The sequence below is a fragment of the Mustela putorius genome, unplaced genomic scaffold, assembly GCF_011764305.1.
Source record: "Mustela putorius furo isolate JIRA1106 unplaced genomic scaffold, ASM1176430v1.1 tig00003942_pilon_pilon_pilon, whole genome shotgun sequence".
Classification (NCBI taxonomy): Eukaryota; Metazoa; Chordata; class Mammalia; order Carnivora; family Mustelidae; genus Mustela; species Mustela putorius.
The window spans coordinates 10345063-10372989 of record NW_025422087.1 but is presented as its reverse complement, the minus strand read 5'-3'; the positions used below and the strand labels follow the sequence as shown (position 1 = coordinate 10372989).

The window sequence follows — 27927 nt, the reverse complement described above, 5'->3', positions numbered from 1 at the left end:
TGTTCTCCCAGCTTACTGCTTTAAGTCTTACATTACCTTCTGTGTGTCAGGACAGTGCTACCCAGCATTGACCTAGAGCAGAACCCCCAGAGACGCCTTGCAGCCGACTACAATCCAGTGAGGGAGGATCTGATTGTAAACCCAGGCCAAAACGATCTAACACGCCAGGGGGTGTTGTCTGTAGGCCTCAGACATCCCTGGGAAATGCTATTAGAAAGTCTGTTTCAGGGGCACCTGGGTGGCTCAGTGGGTTAAAGCCTCTGCCTTCCCCTCAGGTCATGGTCCCGGGGTCCTGGGATAGAGCCCCGCATTGAGCTCTCTGCTTAGTGGGGAACCTGCTTCCCTTTCTCTCTCTCTGCCTACTTGTGATCTCTGTATTTCAAATAAATAAATAAAATCTTAAAAAATAAAAAAAATAAGAATTCTCAGTTTTCTATCTTGTATCTAAGGTCTACTCATGTCTCTTTAAAAAAAAAAAAAAAAAGAAAGAAAGTCTGTTTCATACAGCTCTGAAGTGGCTGCTTCATGGTGTGCTCCAAGCAAAGGAAATTGAAAATAGAAATCAGCAGTGTTCCAGTGCCTTCTGTTGGCATCATACATTTTGTGAACAAAATATTTCACCATGTATCTAACAACAGAGAACAGTATGCTGGAAATTACTCCTTTTGACCACATGTACCTGAAAAACAACATTGAGCTCTCTTAAAGTTCTCATTGGAGAATAAGTTCAATAAATATCAAAAGGTGTTTTAAAACTTTGCTTTTGCCTATCTATGAGACGCTGGGTAGCACAGGAGTTTTCAAGTTTAGCCTAACTTGAGTGGTGGGCATACGGTTGCCAGTGTCTATACCTGGGTCTCAGAAATAATCTATTTTGTTATTCCTTTTACGAGGACTTCTACTTTTCTTTCAGCTGGAGGGAGAATGAGTCTAAAGGAGATCATTGTATTTATATTATGATACAGATAATTTTCTTCAGTAGTTATCCCAAACAGATCGCCGCACGTCTACTGTATTTGTTGCTAAAATCAGGCGTTGGCTTTTATTGCCATCGAGGAATATTACATTCAAATGAATAAAGGGGTGTTCCTTTCCCATGCGTCGTATTGCTGCATGCACTCTGTTATGAAAATAGAGAGCTCTTACCTCATGGCCTATTGATATGTCAAGTAATAAATGTGACAGTTACTGGTTCTATTTTCCCTATCCTGTCTTCCTGCACAACTGAAATGTAACATGTTTCTTACTAGTAACAGATGCTGGAAACCTTCTTTTGAAATTCCTCTGGAGAAGCTTTCCTGTTGATTCCATTAGATGTGGGAAGTGGCTTTATGCAGATGTGAGCTTGCAGGGATGCAATGTTGTAATTGCTGTTCTGCCGACCCCTTGCTGAGTGCCATGCTTTTCTCTTGTAGGTGATGTGCCTTCAGGACTTTTTTGGTGACGATGACATTTTTATTGCATGTGGACCGGAGAAGTTCCGTTACCAGGATGATTTCTTGCTAGATGAAAGTGGTAAGGAAAAAAAAAAGTTCAAAACCAGGGGAAATTTGAGGCAGCTTTCCAAAATGAGCCGCACCAGGCCAAGATTATGTCAACCCCAGAGCTACCAAATCAGTTTCAGATCCTCGCCCAGCATGTCTTTTTCATATCTCGAATTTCTTTGATTTTTTTTATATCGAAAACAGATGAAATGATAATTGGAAAGGTTAAATCATTCAGAAGAGTAAATTACCAATGGCTAATTTATAACCACTTAATAACTAAATTGATGTTTTATAGAAAATCAGGATGCAGATTTCTACGTTTTTAATTCTTTGTTTTTGTCAACATGTGTAGTTGAGAGATTTGTGATCATAAAATTATTGAGTGTGTTTCTAGGTGGAGCTTTCCCTAGCCTCTTCTGGTTCCTAACTGGGAGGGAGAGTGGCCTGGCATCATCCCTTTTCCTTTAACCACTACCGAATTTATATGTCATTAGCATCTGTGAGGGAACAAAGAGGAGGAGGGTCGCATCCTTTGGTTCAAATTGAAATGTGATTGTAATAGATGAAGAAGAGACAGTTGAGTAAGAGGGAAAGACCTGTCTCAAGAAGTGAATATGAAAGGTTGTGACTTCAAGAAAGATTCCTTTCTGATGCTATAGTCATTTCAGAATCTCACCAGCATCACAGGAAAGATTATTGCCCTGACAGAAGAGATCTCTCCTTAATCATATTACTTCTAATTTAATTAGGGGAATATCACATATTTATGGACAATTCAGACACTAGGTGGTTGGAAATGCTTTTTGAAGTGGTAATGAATTTTCTGCTTAAATGCATGCAGAAACAAATTAGTGAGCTTTTGATGAAGGGGATGGGAAACACTTGAGCACTGACAGGATTGGATAAGTGATGGGATGTCGGGGGTCCCACCCTCCCACAGCTGAAGCTCGTTCCTTCAGTATCTGTATTAATACATATGTATGTACATCATCTATATGCATTTAAACCTAGTACAATTATTTTATCATTTAAAAATGACTTAGAGTGTGTGGGGGAGGGATAGGAATAAGAGAGATTGCCCCTGTTTGTGAAAACTTCAAATGCCCAATGAAAGTACATACATGATATAATATGTTAGATAGATAGATAGTTAATATGACAGAAGTGTCATTTGAAGAGATTGAAGTTATTTTGGTTTAAAGAACCTAACTGGAAGGTATCTCTTTCTCTCGAAAAAACTTTAAATACATTCCATCTTTATCTCTAGTTGATGTGCCCTTTGGGAGCAAAGATACTATGAAAATACACCAGCACAGAGAGCCCTCAGGGAGGGCTCTCCCCAACCCACCCCTTCCTTCTTCAGAATGAGACAGCCTTGCCATTTTGTGTAGAACAAGAGAATGTTAGGAGTCAGGCGGGAACCCACAGCACAGTTTTGAGGAAAATAAACTGCCTTGACTTTCAATTTAAAGAAAATATCTGCCCCTGATAGAACAATCTGAAGGAACCATGCATTCTGAAATGAAAGTTTCATTTGTTGCTTTGATAGGAAACCACCTGTCAAATTCCAACTGGAATATAGTTCAGTTTCAAAACAGCACTGTGGACCTGAGGATGCCAAGGCCTCTCTCCAGCCCCCAGGGAAACTTGGGGCCTCTCCCCAGACTAGCCCCCTGACAGTGAAGGCCCTGGGCAGGGCTTTCCCTTCCCTACACTGTGCTCTCACACCAGACACGGCAGCCTGTCCTATTCCCCGCCGACAGCAGGCAGACGGGCTTTCTGGAAAGTACAACAGAAAAAAGTACCAGAAAATCCGCTGTGATTTCCCTTGAGAATCCTTTCTCATTAAAAAGAATGCAGGCAGAGAGATAGACAGATTGATATCCGCACGCGTGCAGAATGGCGCACTGCAAACACGTGAATCGCAGCACCTAGCCCATCGCCCATGGTTTGGCACTTGGAAAGACCACTTCAAACTATTTCAGTGAAAAAGTCAGGACTTCACGTTCTTACCCCTGATGAATATACCCTAACCATTTCTTGGTGTGAAATCCATTTGCTGAGTAACAGTGTCCTCCCGCATCCTGAGAGAAACACGTGGATTGGGGGAAGGGGGTAGAGAAAGAATCTAAATTGAGATTTTACTTCCTTGGATGAACTTACTCTGAGACTAAATTCACACATTGACAACTGCAATTTCCCTGTTGCTTGTACAGCATGTTCTAGTGCTAATGTATTAAAATTTGAATCTTTTTTTAAGTGCTCTGAGATGATTTATCCCAGCTTATCTGTACTTGCTAAATGGTATTTGCACATTGAGGCTTCATTTGGCCTGTTCCGTAGTAGCTTCCTAAAAGGAGTATCGGCGGGGGGTACAGACATCTTTGGAATTAATACTCAAGCAGGGCTGTGCTTGATTTAATGGCATCAAGAAATGGCCTTTTGCCACAAGGCAGCACTTTTATTTTATCTTTCAAAATTAACCCAGCTCCCGGTGTGCTCAGGATTAGCAATAATACATCCCCCTAATTACTGCTGGGAAAGCTCCTGGAGACTGCTCATAAGGTCTTTCCAATGAGGAATTCTGCCTTCATAGACTTATATTTCATGGGCTACACTGGACCCAGATCAATATTAGAAGCTACGAGAGAGGAACCTTCCTCCCCTAAATTTTCACATGGGAAGAAAAAAAAAAAAAAAAAAGCAAAAAAAAAAAAAAAGCCTTCCTTTTTCCATCTTGAACTGTAACTCATTTTAGCGATATCGTCATCAATCAGTGGAATCTTAGCACCTTCGAAAAATGGTGGCTACAGCACTATATATAGAGACAGACAGGCCAACAGCTCCTTCCCTTGCATGGGCTGCTGTCTCATTTAGAACGATGAAGCACAGGCAAGGAAAATGCCAAATTGGAGACAGGAAGCTTCACATAGCTTTGCTTATGTATTGATGATTAACTGACGAATTTGTGATTTTTGGTGCCGTTAAAAAGTGACAGGATTTTGTTGAGAAATGCCTATCTCTGACCTGGGGGCAGAGGAAGTTAAGTCCTTGGTAAGGAGCCTGTTGCAGCATATCACCTTCTGTCTGTCTGCCTGCCACCCCCCCAGCCTCAAGCCAGCACCCCCAAACTTGCTTGGCCAGTTTATTCACTCATGTACCTCACCCCTGCTGGGCCTGCCACCTGCTCAGGAATCTAAATATATCTCTCACTCTCTCATTTTACCAATTCCTGAGTGCTCTTGATTCTGATGTGAATAGGTATTACTTCAAACTTACACATTTCTGCATCGATGTTGTATGAGTTTCCTAAGCCTGCTATTAACCAATCGCCATGAATTGGGTGGCTTCCAACAACAGAAATTGATTCTTCAACAGTTCTGGGGGCCAAAGTCCAAACTCAAGGTATAGGGAAAATCTGTGCTCCCTCTGACGGCTCTGAGTAAGAATCCTTCAAAACTATAATACTAGCTCCTGCTGGTAGTTGGCTTGGAATCCTTTGGCTGCTACTGCAGCATTGCTTTAGTCTCTTCCTTCAACCTCATGAGGCCTTCTCCGTCTGTCCGAATTTCCCTCTTCTTATCAGGACACCAGTTATTGGATGAAGGTCCATCCTAACCCAGTATGACTTCATTTTAACATGCTTACATCTGCAGAGACCCTATTTCCAAATAAGGTCACATTCACAGGTACCAGGGTTCGAAGCTCAATGTATCTTTTGTGGGGCACAATTCAACCCACAGAAAGATGTTTGAGGTTGTCTGGATTTTAGTTGAACTTAAGTTACAAGTAAACTCACTTTTATTTGTTTGTTTTGACCCATCTTTCGATTTGTGCTGTTATAGCTTTATACTAATGAGTAGAAGACATAGACAAAATTGCTGTGACAAGACTGTCCCCTCTTTTGGCCTTTTGTAGGTAGGGTCTCTCACCTGGGATGTCAGAAGAATGTCCTGAAATGGTCTGAGAAGTGTACTGGTCAGCAGTGCATTTGATAGAACCTCTCTTGAAATCCTTCTGAATAAGATAAAAATATATGGTCTGACGGCCATGGGATGGCTGTATTTTTAGTTCATAGAACTGGCCTTTCCAAGAAGTACTCATTTACAGGTTGATGTCTCTGTGTTGGAGGGGATCGCTATTTGAATTGACCCATGAGGTCCCTGAAGGGAAGGACTGTTTGTTTGCTAAGAGTCATGGCAATAGGGTTATTCCCTGGATTCTGTATAGTTTAATGTGACAAGAAATGGCCATTTGAGAACGCGGGTGGTGTGTGAATGAAATTATCTGGTAGGAAAGCAAGGATCCACAAGGATTTTAGCAGAATGGATTGTATCCAAGAAGATAAAATTGAATTGGTATTAACAAAGAGTAGTGCTTTAGGTATTTTTTCATTGAACAGAAAGCCAGTTTTAAACCAGCTTAGTAGTTCTAACAGGAGAACATGTGAACATTTTAGTTCACTGCAGGCTTCTTGTGAGATGTGACTCATTTTCGGTCTGGATTATAGGCATGTCCTATGTGATAGTACCTTTCAGCCCCTCTAACTGAACTTGGCAAATGTTGACTGAAGAAAAAAGTTAAAATGAGTAAATGTTCTTCAAAATTCACAAAACTACTACAGAAGTCTAGTAAGTATAGTGTAGAAGAATAGACAAAAAAAAAATAAATGGGTTTTCACATGATTTTTGTAAGTTGGTAGCATCCATACTTTCGAAGTTATGAAAGTTCACAAGTGCACTAAGACTTTCAGGATACAGTAAATGTGTGTCCATGTGTGTGAATAATGTCCTGTTCCTGGGGAATGCCAGTCCAACTTCTCCCTGCACTAGACACCCCCATCTGGAATGCAGTGTTCTTCTTGGGTATGTGATTCTAGTAAGAACATTTCCTTGGCTTCTCTTATGGACCCCCTGGTATTGGGTGCCCAGAATCTACTTGGTAAACATCTCTAGAAATATTCCATCATGACTACATTCCAGGGACCCATGTCCTCATGAGAGGAGACAGAAGTTGTATTAGGCACCGTTCACCGAGCAATGATCCCTGAGTGTTTTCCCACTTCTGGGTGGTAAGAAAATGGAGTTAGAACCAAGAATAGTAGAAACAGTATGTGAGTAGAGTTAGAAGACTGGTGTAGTTAAGCTCCATGTCCTACTTGCTGTGTGGTCTTTGTATCTCCCAGCCTGCTTCCTATTCTGTGAAACACCTTTTTTTCCTGGGTTGTAATGGACCTCAAATGAGATAATAAATGTCAAAGCACGTTCAAAACTGTGTTCCTTATTACTTGGTGAATGATGTTAGTGAATGACACTTCAGTTGAAATATCCCTCCTAGCGGACTGCAGCTGGGCTCAGCCACATACATTCATTTGCAGGGCTTAATTGGAGGCAGATGTCACCAAGATTTGGTTTGGGTGCTCTTTAGAACCAAAAAGCAATTATCTATTCCTTTCTTCCCTCTCTCAACTTGAATTCCTGTGGAGGAGGTAAGAGGCAGTAAAGGGACCTTGGAAAATTTCCACTCTTCTCTGGAGGGAATCTCTGGAAGATTAAACCAAACCACATTTAGATCCAGTCATACTGGACCACGTTTAGGGATCCCAGCCTGTATGTGCCAAAGGACTTGGGTCAAAGGGATTTTGGGTGGCCCGCTGCCCTGTCCTGGGGCTGGCAATGCTGGGAGACTATGAGGTCATTGTGAATACCAGGAAAATGCTCAGAGTCTGGATAGAGACCAGGCCTCCTCACACAGTGGGGTTTGAGTTACTGCTAACAAAATTCATTCATTCTTTTATGCATCCATTCATTTATTCAATAAGCTAAGCTAACTTAGCCTGTGCCAGGGAGTATAGTAGGCGCAAATAACTATCAGCCTTGGCACATGAAATATGACCCATTGTATGACTTTTAATATTGCCTGTGTCGAAAGATGTCAAAGGATCTCTGGTACTGAACTTTGACTCAAAATATTACTTGGTGCTCATTGCTGTAGTGTATTTTATTCCTTTGGGAAAATACTGTGGGGAATAACTAATGGGGTCACAACAGATGGACTTCTCTTTTCGGATTTAAATTTTAATTGAATTATGTGACCAGTTTAAATTGAGTCTGGGGGCAGATTTCTTTGAGGTGCATAGTACTTCGTGCTAGAATATTTTATTGTTTCAGTAAATGTTAATTCTGGGAATGTGTAGTTCTTACTTAGAAAAACAAAACTAAGTGATAATTGTCTTATTGAATAATGGCCAAGTTTCTGTGACATTTCATTGTGGCGCAGAAAATCTGGTGTAATCTTAACTGCACTGATTTATAGAACGCATGCTGATGCTTGAAATAGAGGGTTTCATGGCTTTTGTTTGTTTGTTTGGAGTCCCGGAGAGCACATTGGTGATGTGCTCTGCTCTCATTAGCAGGTTCCCATTCGCCTCTCAGCCGTGGTGAAGCCGGAGGGGTTTGTCCACGAGAGCGACACTTCAGCTCATGCCTAAATATAAAGTTCCCCAGAACATAGTGATATTTCCAAATTTCATAGCTGCCAAGCTATGGAGACATATAGAGTATTATCTTTTGGAGACAAGCTCTAACTCCAGCACAAGCTAGTTCCTTTGCTACAAAAGAGATGATTTTCTACTCAGGAAACCAAGACATTGTATAACACATACAGTCTTTCCTTTACACCTTCTCTTCTGGTCCGCACAGGCTTCCTTTTATTGTATTTAGTCACAGTGACACCTGAATTGTTGACGCAGAAATACCCCGCACCTAGAATATTGGCAATGAGTGCCACGCAGTAGGAGTCTTGGAGGCCATCAGCTGGCAGCCCTGCCCGGGGCAGAAATCCCTCACACACCATTGCGACAGCTGCTCATCCTTCCACAGCTAGAAGCTCTTTTGCAGCTTACCTCCATTTGAGAAGGCCAATGCCCCTGTCCACCAGTGCTGATTTATTTTTTTTTAAGAAGTTCTTTCTTGTTTAGGGGCCCCAATTAATCTCTCTCCAGCTTGTATACAGAGGTCCTGATTCTGTCCTTTGGGGTCATAAATACCACCCATTGCGTTCATTCACAGAAGATGAGCTGGTGTCATAGACCACGGGGACGATCCAAGTCATTAATTACTGTACACTATTTTATTTGCCTTCCCTCCTAAACCGAAATGTCTCTGTAACTTCTTCCCTCCTTCTCTCATGTCAAATGCGATGTTCTTGATTTTGTCTTCACTCTTCTTTGTGACCTTGTCTTATCAGTGTTCCTTTCCTATCCTCCATGGGAATTTTGTTATTTTACCCTATCTTCGCTGTCTCTTTCTTTTCAAACTGCAGCCATGACTAAATTTTTCCTCTCCTCAAAGGGCCTTCAGCCATCATCTAATCAAGCCGTAGTGCCCTTTCTCTCTCTGTCAAACAGCTTTAAAAGGAAAAATTACTTTAAAAAAAGTTTTTTTTTTTAATTTTTTTTTTAAAGAGCAAAATTACCGCCCTTGAGGCCTCCACGTCCTCCTTCTGATTCACTTTTTATACGCCTTTTTTTCATTAAAAATTTGTCTTCCACTAGCCTTTTAAAGTTATGTAGTAGTAGAAGTTCTTTTGCTACTGTATGACGCTGAGGCACAAATCTCAAGACTTTTCTCTTCCCTCCTGAGATAGTAAAAGGTAGTATGGACTCTTCTAGCTACAAATCACCATCTCAATCTAGAAATGAAAATCACTAGTCCCAGGCAATAGTCATTCAAAACTGAGATTCTTTTCCCATACCCACCCAGGGCCCCATGTAGTGAGTCCTTTCTCTGAGGGTAAAAGGTAGGGTTCTCCTTTTTCACGTACCTCCTCCTTGTTGTTTTGATCCTTTCAGGGTTGGAACAGAGAAGGGTAGAGAGGAGCAGGGTGATGAGAAAGGGGAGGTGGGGAGTCCTTACATGACGGCACTCTCGTAAGATCGCTTCAGGCTGTCTGGGTTCCACAGATGTTATATTAAGCCAACTTCTCTTCTGGGTGTTTTTATGGGTTCTTCAGGGACTCTCACTGGGAACATTCCTCTCTTCTTCTTTGATGTGGTCAGTTCAGTTTCTTCCAGTTTTGGGTGTTTCTCCCTTAGTCCTTGTTTTCCAGAACTCCCCCTGTTGGCCTCAGATGATCCTCTTAGGAAGAATGTAAATTAGCTCCTTGCCAGCTCACACCCTCAGATCCATCAACACACTCACATGTCCTTCCCCCCCCCCAACCCCGACAACAACACTCCATGCAACCAGGCGTCCTTTACTCTGCTGTCAGTGTTTCTCCAGTCAAAGGTGAACACTCAGCCTCCAGAATGCTATTCCCCTCTCTCTGCAGATGATACCGACCAGTCTCTTCCAATCTGCAGTGAACCCCTACCTGAGATGAAGAGAAGTATCTCCCCTCTTTGGGGATGAGGGAATTCATAGCATAGCTCTCTCTGAAGAAGTCCTTCTTACAAATCCCCTTTCTCTCTGAGAACACGATGCCTTTTTCACTTTTGAAATGGGTCAGAAAACTAAGGCATGTAATTTGTTCAGATCTACTTTGAAATTTCTAGAAAGTGATCTACCTCACAGTTTACTTTAGTGTCTGAGACACATCCCCTGGCAGGCTGGGTAAAATTTCCATTTTGAATCCTGTGACGTTGGTGACTCCACTCCTACCATATAGGTAATAGGTCCATAAACAAGGATAACCTTCAAATCACTATACCCAATGCCCCCCCTTTTTTTTCTTTTTCCTCCCCAACTTCTTTGTGGCATTAGACACTTTTAAGGATTCCCTCCTTGAAATTCTCCTATCTTGTCCTTCATGGGGTTTTGCTGTTCTGGTCTTTCGCCTCCCTTCGTGACTGCTCCTGAGCTCCTCTCCAGCTCGTTCTGCCATGTATCCCATAGTAACTGTTCCTGAAGATTCATTCCTCAACCCTTTTTTCTACTTAATTACTTTCAATTCCTAGCCAAGTTCATCTACCTTAATGGTTTCAGCAATGATGGTTAGGGTGGACAGTGACGGTGACAAATGGTAACCAGATGGTACGCAATAAGCAAAGTCTTTGAAGTATGTATAATTCTATAATTCTCCCAATTTTACAATTAAGGAAATTAAAGCTTTGATGATAAATAATTTGTCCAAGGCCACACAGCTAGTTCGTGTTGAAAGCAGAGTTCAAACCCAAGTCTGTTTATGTTTGACAATACACTCTTGCTCTCTAAGATCTCCATCTCTAACCCTGATGCCTCTCAGGGGCTCCAGAACTATCTTTCCAACAATGCTGGTGGGAATTTCCTTATGGGTTATTCCACAGCCGACTGAAATTCAGCATTTCCCACAATTGAACGCATCAGCTTCTGAGTCAGTTTTGTCCCTCCTTCTGTGTTTCCTATATTAGTTCATGGCATCAACATTCTCCTTAATACCAACGTTACAACACATGGAGGTGTCTTTACTTCCCCTCACCTTTACTGCTCACCTCCCACATTTTGTCACCTGCTTTCAATGCCACCACCATTATTGTAAGTCATTTCCTCATAATCTCTTGCTCAGACTCCTACAGTGATGCTTTCACTTGCTTCCCTGGCTTCAGTCTTTAATTATTCCATGAATTTGTACACAGGTTGACTTGCCTATATTCCCTTCAATAGCCATCCACCATCCAGAGACTCGTTGGCATATCATTCTAGGGCAGTTGTAATTCAGTTTTATTGTATTTTTCCAGCCTTATCGTTCTTTATTCCTCTTCTGCACTCCAGCCTCGGTATTATTTGCTGGCCTCCCAAAAGCCATTTATTTTTAGTATCTCCGTCTCTGCTCATACTGTCCCATCAACCTGGAATGCTCTTCTTCCTTTTCCCCATCACCATGCAGCAAACTCCTTTTGCCCTTTGAAGTTCCCTTCCAAAGTTCCCTTCCCCCATCTTGTTGGTTTCCATCAATTACTGACTTCTCATTCTTTTGACCAATACTTATCTCATTTAATCCTCAGGAAAATTCTGCACTGCTGCTTTGTAAATAAAACACACCAAGTTAGGTGAGTTAAGAAGCTGCTGAACACATGCCCAGTGGGTAACAGGGTTGGAATGAAAACTGGAGATCCCAGACTCTTTGTTTTTGTCTTCCTTAATTGTTAGTGCCTTGAGATTGGCCCTGTATCGCCAGTCTCTGTATCCCACAGCTCCTATCACAGTGCTCTGAATCTCACAAAAGCTCATGAGATGTTAGCTGAGCCAGTGAATGCAGAAAGGATCTACTCCACCTGTCAACCTTGTAGACGCTTGAGGACTGAGGCGCGACATTTCCCCAGAGCTGGTTTTTCCAAATCTATTACGGAAGTTCTTTCAACTGTTGCTCTTAAGACCCTCCACTCTCCTGATTTCTTTTTTCTGAATACTCTTCGGTCAGCAATATCCTCCTCACAATAAACCCAGAACTGAATGCAGCACTCCTTAAAGGCTTCCAGTAGCATAGAGAATACAACTTTATTTAATAGAGGCATCAAACTTGTTCAAATGCAGCTGAAATGTGATTATGGTCTCTTTAAGCACCAACCAAGCAATGCGAGCTCATGGTTAACTTGCGGTCAGCTGAACTCTCTGGGGCTTTCTGATATGATGTCAAGCCAGGTTCTACTTGTTTAAATGCATAGCTGCACCTCCATCCAGTACTTTAATTGTATTCATGCCGGAGAGCACCTTAATAATTTTAGTCATTAATTCTGGCCATTTAAGAGCCTTACGCATCCAAATTCTGCCTGAGGACAAATAACAGCAGAGGACAGAGTTGAAATAAGGTCTCTCTGATTTCTAGGTCGTTGCCCTTCCCAATAGGTTATGCTGCTGGGGACCTTTCTAGCTAAAGATCAGTAGCATAGCTTTCTGAAAGCTCTCAGGCAATAAGATAAAGAAATGAAAAGCTATAATAACCTTTCTGTGTGTCCTCAGGGACGGCAGTGGCGGGGCACCCTCAGGCCCAATGGGCAGCTTTGGCTGGGCCATTCTCTTTCCTCAGCAGGTAACAGTCCTATAATGAGGAGCGGTTCTTTTGTCCCCTGCACTGACCAGCACATGCCTCCTCCCCATGCGCCCCCAGTACAGGAGAGTGCAGATAGGACTTTCCTCATAAGGTGCGTCCATGGACCGCATGCACTGAGGTTTTTGTGCCGGTTTGAAATCTGCCAATTCAATCCCCCAAACCAAGCACATGTGAAGAGCCCACTGTGTGTCAGGCATTCCTGGGATTTAAACAGAGGGGTTCTGGAAGGTTAAATATCTACTTAGGGAAAGCAGATGAAGTGAACATTATTGTGGAAAAAGACTTGATGTGAAAGTAATTCTGAAATCTAGTTCCACACTTGAGTAATAATTTGATATGTGTGTGGATATAGGTTGACTCTCTAGATTTTCGTTATTGTGAGTGTTCTGAGTAACTGGAATATAATAAGACATTGATGTTATAGGACTCTTTGCTGCCTATAACTTAATTTTCTTTCACGATAGCTCTGAAAAAGAAACAAATGGATAAAACTTCTAGTTAAAAAAAAAATGATCATGCGGGTGACTTATCTTTATGTTTCAGTAGGCAGAATCACTGAAATCATGAGTCCAACTTTTCTTGAAGACCTAAAACCGAGCTGAATAAGAATTTGTCTAAATTCATATGAGTCTTAATCAAATATTCAGAACAAAGCCAAAGAAAAGCAGCAGCCTTGTCAAGAAGTGCCAGGAATGGAATTGAAAGAAGCCATACCTGTAAGCTCAGGGCCGGGATGTGAGAAAGCAAACCATTGTCAAGAGGTTAGGGTGAGAGGTGCCTGGGTGGCTCAGTGGGTTAAAGCCTCTGCCTTCACTTCAGCTCAGGTGATGATCCCAGGGTCCTGGGATCGAGCCCCGCATTGGGCTCTCTGCTCAGCGGTGAGCCTGCTTCCCCTTCTCTCTCTACCTGCCTCTCTGCCTACTTGTGATTTCTCTCTCTGTCAAATAAATAAATAAAATCTTTAAAAAAAAAAAAAAGAGGTTAAGGTGAAAACTGGCATTGTCCTGATCAAAGACAAAATCAATCTCGGCATTTTGTTTCACTGTTAAGGTACTCGAGGGCCAACTGATTCAGTGAATGCCTTTTGTTCGCTTTTGGGGTGTCACATCGACATGACAGCTGGGACATCTCACTGATATGACCAGTTTTCACTGATATTGAAAACTGAGGTTATAAAGCTTTTGAGTTTATTAGGTCTGGAGGACACAAAATTTCTTCTTTTACAGGTTTGCCTCTCAATCATTGTGTCAACTTAGATAAACTTACATCTTAATACCTTTTTTCGGTGTCCATTTCATACTTGATAGCGTTTCAACTGAATTATTTTAAAAGAATAACATTAGAAGTCAGAAGTTAGCTTACATATAGTTAGTTTTAAAAACCTATGGAAAAATGAATACTGTTCTTTCTTCTTACTTAAGTGAGATATAAAATCTTCCCATTTGCAGTGGGTTTTCTAAATATAAAGATCAGGTTAGCTTAATATACTAAGTAGTGAGTTAATAGACAGTTAACATTAATTCAATTTATTGTATCACTTATAATATGTGTGTGTGTGTGTGTGTGTGTGTGCACATAGGTATAGATTCTACCCAATTTGGTTAATATTTATTGAATACCTACTATGTACCAGGCGCTGTTCTGAGCATAGGCATTTAACAGTGAACTAAAGAGAGAAAAATTCTTGCCCACTTGGAACTTATTAGAAAAGGAAAATATTTATTAAGCAAGATCATAAGCAAATTACATAGCTTATCAGAAGATAAGGAAAGAGAATGAAATAGAGAAGGGAAGTATGGATTTGGGTTGTGGGAGGATGGGGCGGGGGGTGCGGTTGTAGGTAATGTAGTTGGAGAAGACTTCAGTAAGAAGGCAGCATTTGAGCAAAGGCTTGAAAGAAGTGAAGGAGCCAGCCATGAAGACCCCAGAGGAAGAGTGTTCCAGGCTAGGGTTAACAGTGCAAAGAGCCTGAGGTGGCCAGGTGCCTAATGTACAGCTGGGAAGAGCTCTATAGTAGTAGGTGGTCTGTAGGACTGAACTGTGATTCTGACAATAACGACCCAGAGTCAGCTCAGACTTCACAAGTTTTAAGGGCACGGTCCTTAACCACAGCAAGACCATTCTAATTTCAGATGCTAGCTGCCAGTTCAGGGGTCCCCAAGCCACCCACACTTCTGACCAACTGGCTACAAATTCAGGGGTTCCCACACTCCCCTCAGGTTTAATAGTATGGTGGAAAAACTCACAGAACTCAGGAAAGTGCTATGCTGTAGTTAGGATTATAGTTTTATTATAAAGGATGTGATGAGGACCAGCCAAATGTAGAGACACATAGGGCAAGATCTGAATGGGTCCCAGAGGAGAGCTTCCGTGCTCTCTCCCTGAGGAGTCAGGACACATCACCCTTCTGGCACACTGATGTGTTCACCAACCAGGAAGCTCCACTGAATTCAGCATATAGGTTTTATTGGGGATTCATTACCATAAGCCTGGTTGATTGACTTCTTGGCCTCATGACTGAACTCAGCCTGTAGCTCTCCTACTCATAGGATGTCATATGGTTATCACATGGCTCAAAGCCCACCCCACCCCTCATCACAGGGTTGGTATGACCAACCCCCACCTCGGGTCATCTTTATAGCTTAATTTCAGATGTGACTTGAGGGACCTGTCATGAATGACATGGGCATTCCTATCACTTGGGAAATCCCAAGGGTTTAGAATCTCCCTCCCAAGAATCCAGGAAGAAAACAGACACATTTTTTAAAATTATTTTTTTAAGATTTTATTTATTTATGAGAGAGAGAGAGAGAGAGGAGGAACATGAGCAGTGGGAGGAACAGGGGGAGAGGGAGAAGCAGATTCCCTGCTAAGGAGGGAGCCCAACATGGGACTCAATCCCAGACACAACATGACTAGCTCCCAACCCAGAAGGGGCAGACCGACCCCTCTCATGGGACAGTCCCATCTCAGAAGTTGATTTCTATACAGGAAGTCATCAAAATATTTTAATAACTGTGTGGATGGTCCGTTCTTGCTGAAACCTGCTAAATGAGAGGGGCTTGGGGCATGAATCATCTAAAAATGTGCGTAGTGCAAAAATCCCTTTCATCTTCTTGTTGAGCGCACTTTGTATCTCACACTGTACATTCCCTTCGGACAGATCATTTGGGAAGATTATTCTGCTCAGTAAAATTCCTAGTGGTTACATTTGAAAGAATCTTCGGGAGTGTCTTGTTCAGTTCCTCCATTTCCTATGTGAGGAAGTGGAGGGGAATTAAGTTGACTGGCCTAAGTCAACCAGCATGCTCATGTTAGAGCTGAGGGAGGCTTGGAGCCAGGCTGCTCGAGTCTAGTCTCGGACTGGTTCCATCGTGTGAGCTTGCTTCAGTTAGGTGGCTGGTGCCTCGACCTTGGCCTTAAATGCATCCTCAAAAGAGCACCAGCCTTGGAGAAGAAGGGTCCTGCCCTTACCACCTGAGTGATGCTGAACAAGTACTTACCCTCTTAGAGTCAGTGTCCACTGGAAAAATGGAGACCAAAGTAGCACCATCAGAATAAGTTGCCATGAGGATTAAATGAGATGATGTAGGTGAAAATCATATTGCAGAGCTGTAACGTAATAGGCAAATGTTATGATGTGGTATTATCATTATTATTTGGGTGCTTGGAAACCCTCATCTCTAGGTTAAAATGGAACAGATTCTATTTATTTATTTATTTATTTAAATTTTATTTTATTTTTTCAGTGTTCCAAGATTCATTGTTTATGCAGCACACCCAGGGCTCCATGCAATATGTGCCCTCCTTAATACCCACCACCAGGCGCTCCCAACCCCCCAGCCCCCTCTTCCTAAAACCCTCAGTTTGTTTCTCAGAGTCCACAGTCTCTCATGGTTTCCCTCCAATTTCTCCCAATTCACTTTTCCTTTCCATCTCCTGATGTCCTCCATGTTATTCCTTACATGGAACAGATTTTAGTCTTTATTTTAAGCTATTGAAAAATATTTATCTGAACGTACGTTAGTGGATATGGGAGATGCCAATCTATGATAAAACAAATTTCACCACCAGCAACCCCCTCACAGAATGAGGCCATCCACGGTCAGCAGCAGCACTTACTAGGATCAGACTGGAAAACTGTATGAGGTCTGTGTAGCTCAGACTTCAAGAAGAGGAAGGCTCAGACTTCAAGCATGTAATGATGCACTTTTGAGTAGAGTAAGACTCTTGAGGTTCCCTGACATTGAGATTAGATTTGCAAATAGTTCTTTCCATCTGGCTAAGAGACTCTTATGTTGTGCAACTCTCTCTCCTAGCTCAGGGTACCTAACTTCATAGAGAAACTGCAAGTTCAGGTCAAGCATACCATTCTTCAGGTTTCTAGCATGGAAGACAACGCAGAAGAGGGCTACATAGCTTGAGGTCCACATATTGTCATATAAGCTATGGTATCTGCTTGCTTTGTTCTCCACACACATACAATTAAAGCCCACATACATAAATTGACCTGCCAGGAAATGTAACAGAATGATGAGAGCTATCCAAACATCAACAGCAAAAAATTATTTTTGACTTAATGATTAAAAAAAAAATCACATACTTTTAATCAAAAAATGCATTGGATGTGGCTGTATACAACTTAAAAAACATTTTAGAATGGCATTCAACTTTTTCTTAACCTATTTTGCAGCCCAAGAAAAGTATTCTATCAAACTGAGAGATATCATGATTTTTTAAATGCCCTTAGGATGTCTCTCTTTGTTTAGACTAATCCTATCGGCTAGTTAATAGATGGCATTGTTTCTGTACCTTTGCCTTAACATGGTGAGAGCATTAACATATTTTATATAGTCTTTTAAATCTGCTGCAGCTAATTATGTAATTTCTCATCTTTGGTTTGAAGCCAGCAGCAGGACTCTGTTTGAATTATTTAGAGTGATGTTAATTCTCTTGCTTAACTATCTCTTCTCTAGCAGTTTGCAAAGGAAGCTGGGCCCAAGATGCCCGTGGCAGGGTCACTTTGGAAGGATTCTAGGCAGCATCTCTCAGCCACTCCTCTGTCTAGCGGACTCCCAAGGAGGATAGTAGGAGGGCCAGCCTCTAGCACATTCACTCATCTATGAGGTTGCCAATTAGGGCAAGGGAAGCTTTGAGTCTAAAATTATTTGCTCGCTTTAATATTTGATAGTGAATTATTAGCGAGCAACCGCTTGATTGTAGTGGATGGTTTTAAAAAATATTGTCTAAATCGGGGGTCAACATCTTTGTCTGTAAAGCACCAGACTGAAAATATTTTTGTCGTAACAAACCATACGGTTTTTGTTACAGCGTTTTGGCTCCACCGTTGTAGTGTGAAGACAGCCACGTAAACATGTGAGTGTGGCTGCATTTTAAGAAAACTTTGTAAGAACAGGCTGTGGGCTGGATTTGGCTTACAGGCTGTAGTTTGCTGAACCCTGGTCTGAAACCATTGAAGTTTAGTCTTCTGGGGAATGTGCTCTTTGTCAGATAGAATATTTTCTCTCCTAGAAAAATAAGCATTTCATGCCAGGTGTACACACATGCACACACAATTCACACCGATAAACCTTCAATTTTAAGAAGTTCTATATCCCCAAAACTCCTCTGTGGATCCAGGTCAAGAACTCTTGATCTAGGTGGTATTTTCCTGACAAGAAGCCTTTCTAGTGACCTCCTGGATACTCCAGGACAACCATTCCTTTAAAAAAAAAAAAAAAAGATTTTGCTTCTACTTCCCTCACGTCAGAAACTCTTAGACTTTAATCAGACTCTAGAGTTTATCTGGAAACACGGAAGTCCTGCACTGGAAGGAGCAGTGACATACACAGAGAGCTTTGAAGGGAAGAAGTCACAGATGTGTTGGAAAGATGGGGGGTATATGTGGGAAGAGATGGGGGTCACAGGCAGTCGACGTGTGACACTGAAGTAAAGAGTGGGAGACTTGAGCGTGGGCCTGTAATTTTAGACATGGATGCAATATCCCATACTCCTTATGACCCTTCTGGCTCTGTCCTGGCCCACATTGTTCTCTCTTTTTGTTCGAACAGGGGCTGGTCTAACATCTACATTTGTTCTGCTTTTTCTTTTTCTCTCATTGTCTATGGGTATTCATGTCAAGATTCCCTGAATTTATTGTGATATTCTTTTTTTTTTTTTAAAGATTTTATTTATTTATTTGACAGAGAGATCACAAGTAGGCAGAGAGGCAGGCAGAGAGAGAAAGGAGGAAGCAGGCTCGCCGCTGAGCAGAGAGCCCGATGTGGGACTCGATCCCAGGACCCTGAGATCATGACCTGAGCCAAAGGCAGCGGCCCAACCCACTGAGCCACCCAGGCACCCTTGTTGTGATATTCTTGAAGGCAAGGGGCTAGTATTATTTTTTTTTAGTCCCCCAATGTGGGGCTCAAACTCATAACCCCAAGATTAAGAGCTGCATGCTTTTCCAACTGAGCCAGCCAAACACCTTAAGGGGTAGTATTTTATACTCTCTTTTAGCTCCTGAGTGCCCAATGCTATTATCTTTGTGCCTCACCTCCCCTTCCCCAGTCTGCCCTCTACACCCAAACTCCCAGACATACCAGACCCTTGCTGTGCATGTGGCGTCTGTGTGCTTGTCCCCACTGTTCACTTGGCTCCCCCCTCCCACTCAACCTGCTGAATTCTTGGTCATCCTTTAAGAGCCAGGGCAGGAGGGCCTTCTCTGAGCAATCTCCTGCAACCACCCCAACCTCGACATGGCACTCATGGCTGTCCCTTGTGTTATTGCAGCACCTGATACTCCAAAGTTTGTGACCCAGTCACAGTGGATTGTCATTGTTTGCATCCCTGTTGGTCTACTTGAGGAGCCCACGAGCAGAAACACAGCCCAGGCACTCACTGTCCGTAGAGTAAATGGCTGGACGGACAAATGGTGGGTCCTCAGGAAGCGAGTACTTATTAGTTGAGGGTAACTACAAGATAGGAGGAAGGAAAATAGGAAAATAACTTTAAAAGAGGAGAAAATGGATAAGTATATTTATTTTCTAAGTATTTTCTAAGACTATCGCATCAACATTTCTCCTTTAATGACTTAAGGGTAATTATTTTTTTAAAGATTTTATTTATTTATTTATTTTAAAAATATTTTATTTATTTATTTGACAGAGAGAGAGAGAGAGATCACAAGCAGGCAGAGAGGCAGGCAGAGAGAGGAGGAAGCAGGCTCACCGCCAAGCAGAGAGCCTGATGCGGGGCTCGATCCCGAGACCCGGAGATCATGACCTGAGCTGAAGGCAGAGGCTTAACCCACTGAGCCACCCAGGCGCCCCTATTTATTATAAAGGAGAGAGAGTGAGAGAGAGAAAGAGAATGAACAGGGAAGGGGGAGATGCAGATACCCCGCTGAGCAAGGAGCCCGATGTGGGGCTTAAACCCAGGACCCTGAGATCATGACCTGAGTCGAAGGCAGATGCTTAACCAACTGAACCACCCAGGCACCCCAACATAGTGGTAATTATAAAGAGAAATGTGTTGGACCAAGTAGGATGCAAGTGAGGCTGTGCTGTCCTCATGAATTAGCATCGCTGAGGCAATATCTGCCCTCTTCTGCACAGACACTCCTCACACAAGGGCTCCCACATCCTGACCACCCGGTGATGTTGTTGCTGTAAACTAAAGTGGTACAGCTTGCTGAAGGAGGCAGGAGGCGAGTTGTGGGAATCAGTTTTCCAGAAGTGATGGCCATGAGGTGGTGATTTGTTCATGCTCTGTGGCAGGTGGCCCAAGCCTTGGCATGACTACTAGGTGACTACTACTTGGCTCTGAGGGAGGTCTCCCTACTTGAATCTGTTTGACTTCAAAGGGACTGAACCTAGTCCCATCTTCAGCTAAGATGGTGTTCTATCATCAGCACTACTCACTACCACCAGGGTTGGATGGATACAAACCCTAGTGTCAGTTTACAAACAGGTAGGCTTGAGTATGGGTCTTCATGGTACAGGCTTCCTCCCAAGCCAAAGGCTAGTGGTAGAATGGCACAGTGGCTAAGTTCATGGGCTCTGGATTAACTGGTTTCAGTCCCAGCTCCAACACATACCAGCTTAACAGCTCTGTGCATCAGTTTCCCCCTTTGTAAGTTATGGCTCCCAATAGTCTGTACCTCATAGGCTTTTTGTAAGACTTAAATAAATAGTTTGCATAAAGAAGAGTGCCAAGCCAAAGGAATGCTCAATAAATGTTTATTCTTGTTAATGCTATGTAAACTTGAATTTGGTACCTCTAGAGTTCTGCTTCTTAGAAGAACGCTGTAATAGCAAATGCAGTGGACAGAGAGTATGCTGATAGAACTCTCCAGCTATAACCACTGGCCTACTTAATCTACAAGGATTTGAACCTCGACACACAAACCTTTAGGAACATGAAGCGTTTGTAGACCCCTGAGGGCATCTTCTGGCTTTCAAGGGCATACTTCACAGAACTGGAACCCTTCTTGGACAGTTATAGGAGACTTCTGTCTAACACACTGATGCCCTGGAAATTCAGCAATTGCAACATATAGAAATACATAGCATGGAAACATTGTTGCTACCACTGCTTCTAATAATAAAGTAGCAGCTGCCCTTTACTGATTGAATATTGTGCTAGGCGGTATGTATTCATTTATCTGTGCTATCTCTAATTTTCTCAAGAAGATAGGAATGAGGAATTTGAGGGTCAGAGAAAAAATAAAAACTCCCCCAAGAACACACAGTTAGTATATGGCAAACTGGGGTATGATCCCAGATCCATCCACCCCACCCCCCTAACACATTGTCTTTGCCATGAGGCCATCTCTTACTGGGATCAATTATAGCTCTCAGGGATTTAAAAATTGGCCAAAAATATTTATTGCATGGCTTTTAATTAATACAAAAATGTAGCCTCTGTTTAATTATTGTTCTTTTTGCTTCTGATGTTCAAAGAGAACACAGAGACCTGAAAGATACCTCACTGTCCTTTTCCACAACACAGTCCAAGGCTGTGCTTCCTGCTCACAGACTATGAGTCACTGGTGAATCAGGGGGCTGAGCCAGCCCGTGTCCTTTATGTTTAGTGCCACCAGCTTTATCATTTGTCTTCTAGACTCGCTGCCCCCCCACTGCTCTCTCGTAAGAGTCCCGACGCCCACAGCATCAATTGTCTCCTCCTCCGTAATGTTTCTGAGGCCAAGGGCAGCCCACCAGGTCCTGGCTGTCTTCCTGGTGACTCAGATGCCCTTTAAACAGCTCAGGGGAAAGGTCATGAAATAGTCAGGCTTGGGGGGGCGTCTTGGACTCAGCTCTGGAGCTAGGTTAGGAGTCTGGGTTCTTTTCTGAAGCAGATTAGAGTGTGACTTCACACAGGTTTCTTGATCCATTGTCTAAGGTCCTTCCTGGCTGTCCTCATCTGCTCACACTTCTCTTTGATCCTAGTGCAGAACTTCAGGAGATCTTCCAAGCTGCTTTCCCTTCCTGCAGTCTTTTCCCCCTTTCATAGGTTAATTTACTGGCTTGGATGCTCAACCTATTTCCATTTCTTATTTCTTTTTTTAAGAAAATACTTTATTTATTTGACAGAGACACAGCAAGAGAGGGAACACAAGCAGGGGGGAGTGAAGAGGGAGAAGCAGGCTTTTCACTGAGCAGGGAGCCCGATGTGGGGCTCGATCCCAGGACTCTCTGATCACGACTTGAGCTGAAGGCAGAGGCTTAACAATTCAGCCGCCCAAGTGCTCCTGAGCTTTCAATTCTGAAGTCTGGTGTTGGAGCTCCACTCCTGTGTGTCAGTCCATGAGGCAGCTGCTCGTCAGTTCTGAAGCAGTTGGTGCACTGGGACAAGCCAGGAGGTACCCGGGGATGACCATCGGCTTTGATGTCACTGGGGCAACTTAAGGCTCTGTGACTTCAGGAAGGTATCTAACAGCTCAGAGCCCCTTTCTTTGTAGAGTTTTATGGGGATTGAAAAAGGTAACACAACCAAGCATTTGGTGTAGTCCTTGATCTGGATCAATGCTTAATGAATGTCAATTTCCTTCCATCTCCTTCCATTCTCTTCCCTTGTTAAAATTCCATGCTATATTAATAACAATGGAAAGCATGAAGTTTTATGTTCCTTACAACTTGGGAAGTGCTTTTATGTGTGTTATTTCCTGGTGTCCTCACCACAACCTTGTATAGAGATGGAGGGTTTCGGTTACATTGTACAGCTGAAGAAATAGATTCAGAACCCAGATCTGACTTTTTAGGTCAGTGCTCCATTCTGTGTCAAACAGCCAATTGATGGATATTTATTGATCATCTGCTAGAGGTTCAACTCTGAGTTTGGTGCTATGCAGAAGGTTTAGAGGACATAGTCCCTCTCCCCCTGGAGATCGTGGGTGATAGGGGCCGAGAAGATGAAAGATAGAAGATAGGTAAAACATGCTGCCATCACCCCAAGAAATATTTATGTGTGCAAGGCTGTGAAATTATAGAACGTAGTACTTACTTTTGAAAATGTAAGTCCTTTTTTCTGACACTTTTGTTCATATGGATCTTAAGAGAAACGGAGTTTGAATGCGAGGCTTGATTCAGCTCAAGTCATGATTGGAAGAAGCAAACCTCAACAAAACCTCCAGCTGTGTGTTTCAAGGGCAGATCAGGGGTTCCAGCCTTGATAAATTTTTTTTGGTGGATCGAGTTCATCTTCATTAACACGGTCATATGAAATGTTCAGGGCGGTGGACACACTATTCCTCTATTCATTTTTACCTCCTACCCAACATATTCAATTCCAAAAATCAGTTTCTAGTCCAGAAATCTGGTGCTTTCATGAATACCATTTTCTCTCAGTTCCAGGAGTGGCAACTTTATCCCTGGATCTTCCCAAATGTTTTTAAATTCTTCTTTCTTTCTCTGAGTCACACTGTAGGAGCCTCTTAAATATCTTTATTCCTCTCTTCCTTTGTTCACCAAGTATCAGTTGAGCATTCATTTGAGGCAGGCACTGTTCTAGGGGCTATTGCCACATTACTTAAAACAGGCATGCCCTTTGCCTGGAGGAATTTAAAGTCTAGTGTGAGGGACAGACATTTAATGAATAACTGTAGGAACAATGTGTACTATGCTAAAGCAAATACAAGGGCTATGAGACCATGCAGTGTGGACCAAAAGTCTGGGTTCAGGAAAGGCTTTTCTGAGGATGTGGAAGGTGAGCTGAGATCTGAATGAGTCGTGGGTGTCAGCTAGGCCACCAAGGGGGATGAATCAGTGAGTATAGTGTGGGCGTGGTATGGTGTTGGGGAGCAGTGGGGGTGGGGTAACATTGAGTGATTTCAGGAGGAGAGAAAGCATGTTTCAATACCAGAATTGAGGAATGGAGAGAAATCCAGAATGGTTGGAGTGGAGGGAAGAAAAGAAAAAATGGCAGGAAAGGAGTTTGGGGCCAGACTGTGGTGTATCTTCCAAAACCATTCTAAAGACTTGGAACATCCTGGGAGTAATAGAAATCAAGGTAATGGGTGGCTCAGTGGGTTAAGTGGCTGCCTTTGACTCAGGTCATGATCCCAAGGGTTTGGGATCCAGTCCCACATCAGGCTCCCTGCTCAGCAGTAAGTCTGCCTCTCCCTCTCCCACTCCCCCTGCTTGTCTTCCCTCTTTTTCTGTGTCTCTGTCAAATAAATAAATAAACTCTTTTTTTTTTTTAAGGTTTTATTTATTTGACAGAGAGAGAGATCACAAGTAGGCAGAGAGATAGGTGGGGGTAGGGGGTGGGGGCGGGAAGCAGGCTCCCTGCTGAGCAGAGAGCCCAATGTGGGGCTTGATCCTGAGATCCTCAGGACCCTGAGATCACAACCTGAGCTGAAGGCAGAGGCTTTAACCCACTGAACCAATCAGGCGTGTCCCCCCCCCTTTTTTTTTAAAGGTAAGTAGGATTTGAAGAAAGGATCTCTTGCTTTAAAAAAAAAAAAAAAAAAAAAAAAGTTTTACATCACTAGGATTTCAGTTGTTTGGCTTGTTGAGGGAGTTAAAGAACTGGTACCTGCTTAAGATGCTATAAGCCTAGGGGCACCTGGGTGGCTCAGTGGGTTGGAGCCTCTGCCTTCAGCTCAGGTCGTGACCCCAAGATCCTGGGATCGAGCCCCAAGTCAGGCTCTCTGCTCAGTGGCGAGCTTGCTTCCTCCTCTCTCTCTGCCTGCCTCTCTGCCTACTTGTAATCTCTGTCTGTCAAATAAATAAAATCTTAAAAAAAAAAAAATGCCCTAAGCCTAGAGAAGCCTTCCTGACTGGAAGGAAGGGTTATTTATTATTCCCAAAGAAATGAATCCACTAACTCTAAATATTAAGGCTTTTTTTTTTTTTTAATTTAAATCAGCAACAGAAATTGTTTACTTGTATTTGAAACTCTTGGGAGAGAAAATTAATAGGAGAACTTGCATGGCATCAACCTTGACCATTTTCAGAATGCTTTCATGAATTTATTTATTTGAGTCTTACAGCTGCCTGTAAAGTGGGTCAGGCCAGCCGTTAGCCCATTTTGCCCAGCCAGTACTAGACGTAGAAAGGCGAGGCAATTTGCTCAGAGGTGCTGCCTGTCTTATTCACTGCTCTAATTCCTGCGCCTAGCACAGAGTCATTCCCCAACAAGTGTTTGTTGAACCAGCTGAATGATTGAACACAGACAGTCAGTGATAGAGTTGGAATCCAAGCCCTTCAAAATGGAAGCTTGGGGAACCTATTAAGCATCCGACTCTTGATTTCAACTCAAGTCATGATCTCAGGGTCATGGTAGCCAGGCCCTGGGCTTGGAGCCTGCTTGAGATTCTCTCTCTTCCTCTCCCTCTGTCCCTTCCCTGCCCCTCCCACTCTCACTCTCTCTCTCTCTCTCTCTTTCTCTTTAGAAAACAAAAACAAAGGAAAGAAAAATGGAGGCGAGTTTTATTATCCCCCTCTGCCTAAAGCATGGTCAGTGTCCAGTCGATGCGAAGCCACCACTGCTAGTGAGGCTAAATACAACAGTGGAAGTTAATTAACTTTTCAGGTTCATCTATCAATTTAATGTTTAATGTTTAGAACGCCCTCTTCCGAGGGCGCCTAGGTGTCCCAGTCAGTTAATTGTCTGACTCTTTATTTCGACTCAGGTCGTGATCTCAGGTCATGGGATCAAACCCCATGTTGGGCTCTGTGCTCAGCATGAAGTCCGCTTGTCCCTCTCCCTCTGCCCCTCCTCTCTCTCTCTCTCAAATAAATAAATAAATAAATAACATCTTAACATCTTAAAAAGAAACAAACAAGGATGCTCCCTTCTGTCACATGAGCTTGACAAATCTCTCCGATAGACACGCTCACTCTTCTGCATTTCAGGTTGGAACCTGTACAGTGTCTCAGACAATCTTTCTGCCAGGTATTAGCTCTTACTGTTACCCCCTCTAACAATGAAATGTTCCTTTGATTAAAAACCTTGATGCAATTTATGGAGCAAATTTTTTTTTTAAATATATTTTTTTTAATTTATTTATTTGACAGACAGAGATCACAAGTAGGCAGAGAGGCAGGCAGAGAGAGAGAGAGGGAAGCAGGCTCCCTGCTGAGCAGAGAGCCCGATGGGGGACTCGATCCCAGGACCCTGAGATCATGACCTGAGCCGAAGGCAGCGGCTTAACCCACTGAGCCACCCAGGCGCCCTGGAGCAAATTTTATCTTGATTTAGAGGAAAGAGTCTACTTATTAAAAATCTATTCAGTACATTTTTAGAAAGAAAAATTAAAATGTCATGTATGAGTTCTGTGAGGATCTAGAATGGATTCATTCTTTCTGCTTGTCACTTGAAATTATTGCATTTTAGTACGCCTGTTAAGAATAAGCGTAGCATTTGACTGTAAGAATGTTTGGAGAAGAGAATAAAGATCTGTGGCAGGATTTGGACATGATCTCTGTTTTCTCGTCGGTCTGGCTTTAAGGAGTATGAGCTGGCTTCACTACTTCTCGTTCTGGTAATCTCCACAAAATCTGAAATGTATGTCGGGCCAGTTGGGCAGTCTCCAGCCATCCGGAGAACACCTCTCAACTGAAGACTCCCCCTAGGAAAGTCTACTCCAATCTCTGCTGAAAATACTCTCAGGATAACGAATTACTTAAAAAAAAATTACTTAAAAAAATTACTTTAAAAATTACTTCCATGATACACGAAACATATGGGTGGAGGGTCATGCAGTTGGGATTTAAATGAGGTCTCCAGGTTCTAAGCTTTCATTGTCTTGGTGTTTTCAGTTTGTGCTTCGTTTGAAACACAGTGAGAAAACCATCTCACCAGGCTTGGCTGGCTTGCTCTTTTGCCTTTCCTCCTCCTGGCAGCTCTGCCCTCTACCTCCTAAATTCCCACTGGTGTCCTGTTTTAAAAGCAGGCTGGGAATTGCTGGGGAGCTTTCTCACGGGGGGCACCGGGTGTGACCCCTGTAAAGCGCCACTGACCACAGGAAACGTGGACAGGTGATCTGAGAGCCACCACCTCAACAAACAAAACCAAACAAAAACCCTGCCCCACTGGGAAGACTAGCTGTTTTAGTTTTGTTTAGTTATAGTTATAGACAATCCAGTGATCATGTTTCTAAAAGTAGGGATAGATAGACTGTCATTCGTGCACGCACACACACAAAATTTAATTTTATACTTTGGCCTATTAAGGAAAGACATCTAGAAGATTGTCGAGGGAGAGAAGGAGGGGCGTATCACTGTAGAAGAGCTGAAAGGGATCAAAGGGAAAAGGAGAAGGTAGGATTAATGATGAAGCTAAAATGTATTGACCGTCTACTATACACCCCTTGCTAAATTTAGGGGGCTGGGCATCTTACAGGAGAGGGAATTACTCCCAGGACTCAGGGATGGGGAGATAAGCTTAGCCAGTGAGGAGCAGGGAAGAGCTGGATTTCAAATGCAGAAGTTATTTATGGTGTGTTTTTATGGACGTTTTGTTTGCCTTTGGGATCCTCAGGATTTTGCTTCTTGCTCTTCTAGAAATCTAATGTGGCTTTCCCTGTAGTTGTCAGTTCATTTACCAACTGGGACCTGAAAGCCCTTAGGTACCTCATCCCAGAGCCTGGAATTTAGATTTGAGTAAGGAGTGCATTGACCCATGACGCCCCCTCCCCGACTTCCATCCTTATAATCAAACTGCTTGAATTTGCTTGCTTTTTTGTTTTAAAACACTACTTATTTCCTTCACCGTGCTTTTTATTGTTGACCTAGAACTATTGAATTTCTGTGACTTTGAAAAAAAAAAAAAAAAGGAAAAGAAAAGATCTTTCCTTTACTTCAGTCTGCAAAGTTGGGATATGTTCTAAGGATTAATGAATTAATTGCTTTAAATTCTTAATATGATACTATTATACTTAGGCTTAACTTATTATTATGTTTTC

General features: G+C 42.6%; 1 protein-coding gene across 5 annotated transcripts in view; it reads left to right on the top strand.

Annotated features, from left to right (window-relative positions):
• The window catches only part of DCLK1 (doublecortin like kinase 1), a 346132-nt gene that overhangs the window by 178047 nt on the left and 140158 nt on the right, over positions 1-27927 (top strand). For all 5 annotated transcript variants that reach the window (XM_045069592.1, XM_045069594.1, XM_045069593.1 and 2 more), the window contains exon 4: positions 1416-1515. In XM_045069592.1, coding sequence (XP_044925527.1) covers positions 1416-1515 — 100 coding nt within the window. The remainder of the gene's footprint in view (positions 1-1415; positions 1516-27927) is intronic.